At 45.0% G+C, this 11,193-nt stretch overlaps 1 protein-coding gene across 1 annotated transcript in view; it reads left to right on the top strand.

Annotated features, from left to right (window-relative positions):
• Positions 1-11,193, top strand: part of HDAC4 (histone deacetylase 4) — a gene marked incomplete at its 5' end in the record, with an annotated part of 137,889 nt that overhangs the window by 100,407 nt on the left and 26,289 nt on the right. The window contains 2 exons of the mRNA XM_009699947.1: positions 2,351-2,608; positions 4,328-4,514. Of these exons, the coding sequence (XP_009698249.1) occupies positions 2,351-2,608; positions 4,328-4,514 (445 nt within the window). The remainder of the gene's footprint in view (positions 1-2,350; positions 2,609-4,327; positions 4,515-11,193) is intronic.

Raw genomic sequence — 11,193 nt, 5'->3', positions numbered from 1 at the left:
ACATAAAGGACGACTTCCCCTCATCACCATCCCAGCCTGTCCTTCCTAAAAAAACCTGTATCCCTCCATCGCAGCACTCCAGTCATGTGAGCTACCCCACCACGTCTCCATGATCCCAGGGAGGTCATAGTCCTGTAACTGCACACAGACTCCCGATCGTCCTGTTTGGTCCCCATGCTGCGTGCGGTAGTGTAGGGGCATTTCAGAGAGGCACCCAAGCGTGCCTACAAGGCACCCAAGGGACCTACAAGAAAGCTGAGGAGGGACTTTTTACAAGGGCATGGAGTGGTAGGACAAGGGGCAAGTGCTTTAAAGTCAGCGGGAAGGGTTAGATGAGATATTAGGAAGAAATTCTTCACAGTGAGGGTGGTGAGGCAGTGACAGGGGTTGGCCCGAGAATTTGTGGATGCCCCATCCCTGGAAGTGTTCAAGGTCAGGTTGGATGGGGCTGTGAGCAACCTGGTCTGGTGGGAGGTGTCCCTGCCCATGGCAGGGGGGTGGAACGAGGTGATCTTTAAGGTCCCTTCCAACCAAACCATTCTGTGGTTCCCCAGGACAGGCTTGAGACCTTCCCCATCAGGCTATTCTGCAGCCACCTCCTCCTTTACATGCCTGCCCTCAAAGGGATGCCACCTCAGCTCTTTTTTGTTGATGCCGTGGCCTTTCTGCTCACACCACCCCAGGCCCTTGGCCTGCCTACTCTGTCCCTAACTTCCTAGCTGCCTGTTGAGGAACCACTCCCTCCCCTGTTGTTTCTGGTTTAAAGATCTGACTAGTTTAAAGCTCAACCTTGGCCAGCCTGTTGGCAAAGGTACTTTGTCCCTGTTTAGTTAAGTGGATCCCATCTCTTCCAAGAAACTGTTGACTCTAAAAGACAGTCCCACAGTTGTAGAAATCAAAACCCTCTTGCCAACAGCAGCCAGTTGTCAATCAGTACCAAAATATTGGCTTTTGTCACTAAGAGTTACACCCTCATCTGTACTGGGGGGACCACGTGAACCCCATAGGGTCTTGCCTTAAGCTTCTAGGCAAGGTAATGTCCTTCTACATGTTCTGCTTCTCTCAGGAACCGAGACATCCAAAAGGCGGTCATCCACCAAGCACTAGAAAGCCGTGGCCCTGCGTCCTGGTCCTTGCAGCGCTCCAGTGTTAAAAATTTTGAGCCCCAGTTGTTTGAAATCCTCTGCTGTAGTTATGAGCAACTTCTTGCTGTGATACATGCAGGCAATGAATCCTTCATATTGCCTTTGTCTGCCTAAATCTCCTTTGTATAGGTTCGCTTAAGTTATATGGCGGAGCCTCTCTTCTTACATTTGGGGGAAAAAGGCTTCGTTTCAGGTTTGAGCCACTGTTCTTCAAAGAGCAAGTTACTTACAAGTAGTAACTCCTTCTGCATGTGTTCAATAACCATGTTTTGATTTAGCTTTATTAAATTTAAAATCAATATTGCTTTTCATACCAATGACCTAATCCTTATTAAAGCTCTGCCCTGACAACTTTCAGAGTTCAGCAGTTTCTTTATAAGCCTATGGAACAAGTACAGCCTGAGCTCTTTTGAAGGAAGGAAATGGATTTATTTACCTATACTGGATTTAAAAACAGCTCACTTTTTTTTTTTTTTTGTTCCAAATAAAAATCATAAACCGTGTGAGATGGAGAACTGTGAATTTTATCTCGCCAATGAACTTTCAAGAAGTCTGAGCCTGTGTGAATTATAGTGAAAATTATATTGTTCCTTCTGTTTTAGCAGCTACTTTCAGAGAATTTCACTACCTGTAGCTGGGAAGCTCTGGTTAGAATGATGCTCTTCTTGCGGTTTGCTTCTAAGTTGAGCGTCCTCGGTTTCCTCTTAGCTACCTTCACAAGACTGCAAGTTTGGGAGAAATCTCTATGACAGCCTCTCACTTTATAGATAAAATTCAGGGGGTGATTCAAGAAGAAGCTGGGCAAACAAGGTAGCGGAAACCCTCTTAGGGGGCTTGTGTCTCTCTTACTTTTTTCCAGAACTTCATTGCCAAATGTATCGGTGGTTGTTATGCTTCTCCTCTGTGGGTTTGTGAATGAAGTAGCATCCGTAGGTGTGTAGGCAGAAGAGACTTATTTCTTCCAAGGGAACATCAAGTGGAAAGCGAAGACGCCGTCATTACTTGGGACACAGGATTTCATAGCTTAATGCCAAGGTTGCCCTGACCTTTCCCTTGAGCGATTGGTTTGGACCTAGTTTATAAGATAAAAAGCTATAATTCACAATTGCGCTGTTCATGAAGATGGTTCTTTGAGGAGGACAGAGTGAACTTTACCTGCCATGAGTTACATTTTATTTATCGGTTAACTTCTGGGTTGTTTTCAGATTATATCAAAACCCAATGAACCAGCTCGCCAGCATGAAAGCCACCCTGAGGAGACAGAAGAAGAGTTACGGGAACACCAAGCCCTTTTGGAGGAGCCATACAGCGACAGGGTCGCAAGCCAAAAGGAGGCCCCAGGGCTGGCCAACATGGTACAAGTGAAGCAAGAACCTATCGAGAGTGATGAGGAGGAGGCAGAGCCGCAGCAAGAGCTGGAGTCTGGGCAGCGGCAGGCTGAGCAGGAGCTGCTCTTCCGTCAGGTGAGCTTACAAAATACCGAGTTTGGGACTTGGTTCTTTGTAGAAGATGGTTTGGTTCTTGGTAGTCACCTTCTACTACCCTAAGGGGGAGAAGCTAGGGTAGAACCAGCTCTTGAGGATTTGCTATATAAAGAAACCTACAGGTAAAATCAGTGCCATCCTTCCCTGGAGTCACCGTGTCATCTCGGAAGTCCCAGGGAGGAGAATCTGGATCACCTGCACGAAACGCAGTCAATGTGTTTTCAGCCACTGAGCCACTTTCCCTTTGTTTCGTTGGGAAGACAAAGTACGTCTTAACTTTTTTGAGCACTCAGTACTAGCCAAGGGTTTTATTTTGGTTTTATGTTTTAAAACAAACTGACTGCTCCAGAGAAGGGCTGGATAAGGGAATAAAGGACGAGGTTCATTGGAGGAGATTCCTTCTTCAGAACTAGAGATCCTAGAGACCCCAGCTGTGCTCACTTTTGAGGGTAGACACCGGAGGCTTGTGGATTGCAAGTGATAAATCCAATAACAACATAGCATAGCATAATCTTCCCAATTTACATGGCAGTCTTCCAAAGGCCGCCTGTTGTGGTAGCAGTAATGAAGGTGAGAAGGTTACGATTCTCTTAAGGCATCAATGCTCTGCTCATCTTTACAGCCCTTAGCGCTCAGCATCTGACTGTACCTACAGCCGTGCATAACCCCCGCACGGGACCTGCAGCCAAGAGCAGATTGCTGTAGCCATGCCAGGGTGTAGCGCTCTGAGTAAACCCACAGCCCTTGGCTAGGGAAAGCGGATTCGTGCCAGATTTGCAGTTGCAATGTCTATGAATCAGGTGCAAACTGGTTGCTCCGTGTAGTCATTTACATCTCGCTACCGTCTTCCTAGCACTGCGGAGCTGACTCGCGTGTCCCCATGAATGTCGCTGGCTGTTGTTGCTCAGAGACTACATTTTCGGTTCCTCACTGAGCAACGTTGTCTTCCTAACAGCGCTGCCTTGAAGGATCAATGCCATTGCCAACCATGCTTGTTCAAAGTGTTAGCTGATTTATACAGTCGCGTCTGAGCCTCGTTGCCTTAGGAAATAAATAAATTAAATGTAACATGCTGCTAATGATGGACCACAGTGATACCATTCCTCTGAAAGTGCAACCCTCCCCGCCCTAATCCTGAATGGACGGTCACACCTGAGGAGTCTTTTAAAATATTATGTCCTTTGTAATTACTCGACCTGAAAGAGGAGAGGGAATAAATAGAGGAAATGGGAACTTCGTTAGGCTGTGGTTGGGAGCGTGGCAAGCCCGAAGAACCGTCCCTTCTGACCAAGAGCCTGTCCGGCTGATGGTGTGGCTGTGCAGAGAACCAGCTCGGTTGAAAACTCCTTCTCCTGCCTGGGATCCAGCTGAGCCGGACTCGTTCCGTGGTCTTGTGCATTGCACTGTTAAACGCACCAGTGCAGCAACCTGGGAGCATGGGAGGAGGAAGACGTGGCCAGTCCCGGGGAGGAGGAAGGAGCTGCTTCTGCTAATGACCCTGCCAGTGTGCACCGGCTTCAGGGCTCTGGTTTGAAGGTGCTGTGCTTGCCCGGCTGTGCTCTAGAAATGGGCACATCTTCATTTACTCATTTATCAGGAAAAGGAGTCCAAGCCTGCAAACCTTAAAAATCCTCAAAACCCCTTTTAAGAAGGCGCTGCGCAGACTTTCAGCAACTACTCCCTTCTTTTCCCCCACAGCAAGCCCTTCTGTTGGAGCAGCAACGTATTCACCAGCTGAGAAACTACCAGGCATCGCTGGAGGCAGCTGGCATGCCCGTCTCTTTCGGAGGGCATCGGCCTCTGTCCCGTGCACAGTCCTCGCCTGCTTCGGCCACCTTCCCGATGTCCGTACAGGAGCCACCCACTAAGCCAAGGTTCACAACAGGTAACGTTTTTGGGGTACTGGAGGCTGAAGCGGTGGGGCTGTGGTTACCATTTTGCCTTATGTTGTGCTTTTCTGCCTTGTCCTTGCAAAGCCATCTGTTTGGGTCTGTGTCTCAGCTGCGTTTGGGGACTTCATGACATCCCATCTTCTTCAAGGATAAAATTCAGTTGTCTTATGCCCTGTTGTCCTGCTTGTCCCTTCCACAGAGGGACAAACACCCTACGGTCCAACCAGAAGATAACCTGCAAAAATCAACAGGAACCTAGCACAGTACTTCAATTATGTATCTCCAGGAAAAAAAGCATGAGTCATATGCTCGGACAAAGCTGATTTAGGTGCAAGGCAGAGAGAGGCAATGTTATTGAAAAAGAACCCCATGCCAAATGCAGTATCTGTTGGCTGTATTTTCTGCACCTTCTCCAGTCCCTGTGCAATCTCATGCCATAAGTTATCCGCTCCAGGCTCTGTGCCAGCCTACCCCTCCTTCTGTAACACAGTCTCTGCCCAGGAGTCTGTGCCCATAGGTTAGGAAAAATGAGATGAGTTGATTATTTCAGGTTGTCTTGAACAGACAAACAGACCGAAGGGTGTTTTCTTACCTGTTCAGTCTTCATCTCGAACGAAAATTATGTGTGCAATTCTGCGTTCGTCTAGCGAAAACCAGAAGTGCAAAAAAGGTGTTAATCTCCCCACAAAGATTGAAGGCAAAAATAATTGTTCTTCCTGAATCCTGACAACTGACTTTTTTCCACCAAAATCCTTTCTGTCTATTCAGTAGCCTTAGGAACAGATGAAAGTTAATTTATGTGCAACTTTTCAGGTTCTATGTTGGGTGATTAGGCAGACTTATTCTGAAGTCCGCCTTCTTCCCCAAATGTCAAGCTCTATTTTGTGAATGAACATTTTGCACTGTAATGCGTGCCTTGGGAAAAGGAAGGGAAAAAAAACAAACACAGAACGCCCAAATAAGAGCAACTCATGATTTTGTTTCTCTTTCACTTATCCATTTATTCTTATTTAACCCACACTTTTTGCATCATTAAATCAGCACTGTGAATCGGGTTTATTTTCAGATACTGCTGGTATAGTAATAGTGATACATTAAATACGACTTTGTTCTTCAGCTACTGGCTGCAGGGTGGGAGGCATGTGCGATCAGTTCTGTAAAAGCCCAAGCAGTATCTCGTTTTTGCAAATCAACCCTTTAAGTCCCTATTTGTTGTTCATAGTGAAACCCTGAATTTCAGGAAAACTGCATTCCTAATGCAACCAGTTATCTAGCTTTTGACTTTTGCCAAGGATGCAAAGTAGGGTAGTCCCCTGGCTCACGGTCAAACCAGATGAAACTTGAGCATCTAATACCCTTGGACCCAAACCTTGATGCTTTAAAAACAAGGAAGCCTGGCCCTGCTTTAAGAGATTATTCATTCCTTCTCTTTCTTCCCTTCTCCTCCTTCGGTATTTAAGTTGCCTTGTCAATCATATGCAAGACTTTGAACATACAATAACGTTTCCTACCAGAGGGTATACATTTGACTCAGATATGTGCCTCTAAATTTCATTTAAAATTACAGGTAATGGCAGGAATGCAGATTTTGAGAACTGTGCTACTTTGAAAAGACGTTGTTACAATGTTATGATTTCTTTTCCTTGGAGGCAGGGTTTAAAAAAGAAAAAAGTAGCTTAAAATAAAAGATGGAATATCACATTGCTTTTATATAGTACTGCATGATCCAGTGCAATGATATGAAGCATGCTTAGTGTAGTTCACCTGTAAAATATTCTTTTCATGGCGTTTATCCATGTGAAGACTCCAAGGGCTTGATTTTTTCAGTTGCCTTGTGTCTCGTGCAGTTCTCTACATTTATTCTAGGTGAATGGAGGAGGAAAAACGGAATAAAATGCTGTCAAAGAAGGAAGTGTCGGGCATTTACTGGCACTAATAAAGGTGCAAAGCATAAAACGTGAGACCTTTATACTAGTCCTATAATTAGTCCTTCACCTCGTGTAAAAGATGGAGGACTTGTTTAATTAACCATCACTATCTACTCAACAGTGGCAGGAAAAAAGAGCCTACTGTTATGGACATGTAAGCACAGAGGAAAGGCAGGCATTTCAGCTGCTGAGCATGTGTGTGCGAGTTACATTGCTAATGTTTTCTTGAAGTTGTCCGTGGTGTGTCAGAGATTGCGTTTTTGGAGGTGGATACTAAAGCTTAATCACTAGGATTGAACTATTCTTTGAAAGGCAGGAAATTAAAGTCTTGGGTATTTTTCAAAGCAAGCAGTGCTGAAGCGCATCAGGCTTCTTTTGCGTTAGGAAAATCCATCTGTTTGATAAGTGGCTGCTTTAGAGACTGATCCGAACATGATTATGTGCTTTGGATTTCAGAGGAATTAAGATTTGAATTGTTGTGATCGTTTTGTGAGGGGGCTGGAAAAAACCAACCTCATTCAATGGCTCTAATGAAGCCAACCGTGGTCATTCTAGACACGAATGCGTCTCTTAAGAGATCAATTATTGTCCAACAGACAAAGGAATTGTTCATCACTTTCACGTTCAGGATTTTATATAGAAAACGCTAATGCTTTCTGTGGACAGAGTTAGGATCAGACAGCTGGAAATTCTTGGTTTTACGTATAATGTATTTTCCTGTCTCTCTTAGCGACCAGTACCTGAGACTTCAAAGGTATAGGGAAAGGACAACATAATACACCTCTCAAACATGATGTGCGTTACTCCACATGAAAGTGAAAACAGTGCCCTTCCTGACTTCTTCAAGCAATCAGGTTTATGTCCTGAAGCATGACATTTAATTTTCCTTCCTACTAGCATATAAAAGAAAGCTAGTCCTTGAACTTGCCCTTGCTAGCACAGGTTGCCCCCTTGACTTTAATGAATACTTCTGCATACACTGTTCTGCACACTTGAATAAGACTTCTCAGGTTAGGCCATTAATTTGCATAGCTCCAATTATCCAGCCTCTGATCTCCTGTAAAAATGGTTCCACAAATTATTCTGATGTTCTGCATTTAAAGTATTTTTCATTTCTGATGAAGGCATTTATTCTCTCCTGTGCAGAGCAATGTAATTATCTGAACCTCAAATCATATGTTTGTTCTGCCAAGAAAAGCGAGTTGGTTACGCTTTAGTGCTGACCTTTAAAAATGATTGTTCTCATGTCTTAAAGAGTATTGCTTCCAGCACCACTTAATTTAACTTGTAATGGCCAATGTAGGTTCGTATTTTAAGCTTAAATTGCCAAGCTTTCCTGTGTGTGTGTCTTTATCTGAGTGTCCCCAACGACAGGGAGGAACTTGGAACAGTTCCCTCCTTCCCAGTGGTTTAGTTTTTTTTTAAAAAAAAAAAAGAAAGAGAAATGTTGGGTGACATGTGATTACAGTACGGAAGAACTTCATTGAGACACTACTGTTACCATTGAATCACTGGGAAAGGAGAAACTTTATGGATCAACCAAATTCTATAAACCCTGCTGTAGTCTCCGTTAACAAATAGAGATGAGTAGGCGTCCTGCCATCCCCTTTTCTGAAAACCTTCTCTTTAGCCCCTTTGTCTACCTACATTGCATAGGCTCAGTTACCAAAACCCGTGTTAGACGTACCCATGAATTTTAAACACGTGTAGCTTTCCAGCGCTCGCAGATGCAGATGAGGAGGTGCTGGTTTGTGTGGCTGGGGATCTCGCCCGCAGCTACCAGTGTTTGCTCTCGTCGGTGCAGCTCTCTTAGCTGGCACGGCGTAGGATGAGCTGATGAATACCGCTGCCTACTTCTGAGCTGACACCAAACTTCCTCCCAAAAAACCTGGGAGATACCTGGCAGGTCTGCTGCACTGTAGGAAGATAAGGGAAGAACAGAAGAATAAAAGGTCAATGAAAAAAGCTGGGTTTTCATTTGTGTTTATCTTTGGTTTCATCTGTGTTGACTTCCGCCCTACCAGGCTCTAGGATTACCCAGGTACAAAATAGAGATGAAGACCGAGACCTTTAATCAGGCTAGGCATTGCTTTACCGTTGTACCTAGAGTTGCATCATGACAGTTTGTCAGGAGTTACTATTTGAAGCTTAAAGACTTGGGGAAAGACACCCTTTAAAAAGAAACTTGCAACACAGATTCACGTATCGACTATTTAAATGGTTTTAGACCCCTTCCAATTTTGCAGCGCAATCGGTGTAATTCAGGTTGCGCCCAGCTCCCAAGTAGTAAAAAGATTTGTTAGAGCAACTGCGTTATGCATCATCTGGGAATCCAGGAGGCAAGCAAGAAAAGGCTGCTTAAAAAACACTGCTTGAAAACGCTTGATTTTTTTTCCGCAAACTTATGAAGTATATGGCATGAACTACCTTCAGATTTATCTCCAGGTTGGAGTGTCCTTTTCAAATGAGGTGCAGCTTCTTGTTGATAGCTTTTCTATAGTATATTTTCCTTTTCCCATTTCCATTAGTGAATTCTCTGATGCACTCTCCTGCCTGTGCTCCAGGCAGTGTGGTCTCCTCTTGCCCTTCTCTTTGGCCATCACCCAAATGCCTCAATTGCACCATCTTTTTAGTCCTTGGTCCCTAAGGTTGGTGCCCTCAGAGGTTGCAGTCCTGGCCCCGCTGACGCCAACCCAGAGTGCCCGCGGACTGAGGGGAGCCAAGGGTTGCACCCAGACAGGTCAGCACCTATCTGATGAATGACTTGCTGCCTGTACTTCTTTTTGTTTAAATTCCAGGCTAGTTGTTGACTGTGAATATATCTGTTGAATAGATACGCATGCAGTTTTTGACTTTAAATCTATAAAGCCTAGATGAAGTCCCTGTAGATATGTCTGACAATCAGAGAAGGCAGAACCACTTGCCTTTCTTTAATAGGAATGATTTAGCCAAACCTAGTGCCCATATGGTCTAGGAGGACATCTACGTGGGGTTCTTTCGGGTAATGAATGCTTTGTCAAAATGTCCCCTGAAGATGAGTTTCCTTCAAAATTAAATTGACCTCCAGCAAGGTTTACCGCAGACCTTGTGCTAGTTTAAATGAACTCAGACTGGGGAGCTGTCATGGACAACCAACCTTACCGTTGGGTTACGGCTTCTTCTCGGGTGACATTTACAGTGCTTGCCTTTGCCCAGCAGCTCCTAATGAAGTTTGATGCTGTGAAGCAAACGCGGGAGACCTCTACAGAGCTTTGCAGCACAATCTTATTTAACTGAACTTTGGCTAACCCAAAGGCAGTCAATTAACCAGCGCTCTGTTCTCTTCCTAGAACTGAATGCGGTTTGGGTTTTGTTGGGTTTTTTGCCTTTGTGCTCACCTACAGCAAAGCAAGGAGCTGCCAGATACCTCCCCCAAGGCTGAATACCTGAAAGCGTCAGTGCCAGGGTTTGCCTTAGAGGGGAAAGCCAAATTTTTCAGTGGCAGAACATGCCTACGCTCAGTCAAAAGGTGTGATTGCAGCTCGAGCCAAGCGTGGGTACGTGCAGCAGCACGGCGCTCAGCTCCAGGCTGCATGTCCGTATATTTTCTCAGAGTCTGGTTCCTTACGAGCCCCTTTGAACTCCATGCGTTTGCAAATTGTGCTGTTTATCGGTGCTTGAACTAGCAACATGAAAGCCAGCTCTAGGTGAGCTCCGCGAGGGGTGTTCGCGCCGCCCGCCACGGCATAGGTGTGCTCGTCTGGGATTTCAGAGGAGCGATACTGGTTGGAGTGCAGAGCCTGTCGCATCAGGATCTGGGAACAGCTCCTGCCTTTGCTACTAATGCAAAGGCTTTGGATTCCCGTCCAGACCTTTGATTTGCAACTTTAAACTGTGCTTTCAGACAGATATTTCTTGCAAGAAAGCTTACTCCTCAGGGGGAAGGAAAAAAAAAAAACACACAACCGATTTTGTTCTGTTTTCTGGAGCTTGTGGCTGAAGGGAAGGGTAGATTTAAACATTTGACTACGAGTGAAGAAAAAAAAAAAAGGTCTTTGGTCACTGGGACTGCGTAGCTGTGGAGGACCTGCTGTTTTCCTCCAGTGGAACATTGGCTCTGAAATCACAGCTCCCCTTCCAAAAACGTACCCAGGCAACTCTGGAGCATGAATCAAAGTCTCCTACGCTGTTGTCATGCCATAAATACTTGGTAATGCAAGGGGATTTAGCTGCCTGACTCCCACGTTCAAATGAAACAACCCTGCTAAATACCTACATATCGTGCTGAATAATTATGCCCAAGTGTGTGCTAATAGCCTTAATTAGCATGTTGTCAAATAATGTTGATGCAAAGACTTCAGCACAAACTAGTTTATGAAGCATAGTGCCTGCTAATGACTTACTCCTGGTTTTTAATCCTAAACCCTAGAGTCATTTTAGCAGCAATTATAAAAGTACCCAGCGGGCAAGTTGTAAGTCAGTCCCCTCCTCGATCACATTCCTACACCGGCACCTCTGTACTCGTACTGATCCTTTCCGTTGTCACCTCCTTCTGTCACTCTCACGACTTCAGCCTGTGGAGATGTTGGTAACTAATTTCTTTTCCATGTCCATTGAGGATTTCCAGAAGAAGAGATCCTTGCAGGTTTGGTACTGTCTCAAAGCAACGTCTTGGATTTTCATTTCTTAGAGCTCTGCGGCTCCTGGTTAAAAGACACAGGCTTTGTCTAGAAGTGTTCAGTTGAACATAAAGTACTGTTGTTAA

Source organism: Cariama cristata, unplaced genomic scaffold, assembly GCF_000690535.1.
Source record: "Cariama cristata isolate BGI_N322 unplaced genomic scaffold, ASM69053v1 scaffold9295, whole genome shotgun sequence".
Classification (NCBI taxonomy): domain Eukaryota; kingdom Metazoa; phylum Chordata; class Aves; order Cariamiformes; family Cariamidae; genus Cariama; species Cariama cristata.
The sequence above is the reverse complement of the archived record's forward strand: the minus strand, read 5'-3'. Positions and strand labels throughout refer to the sequence as shown.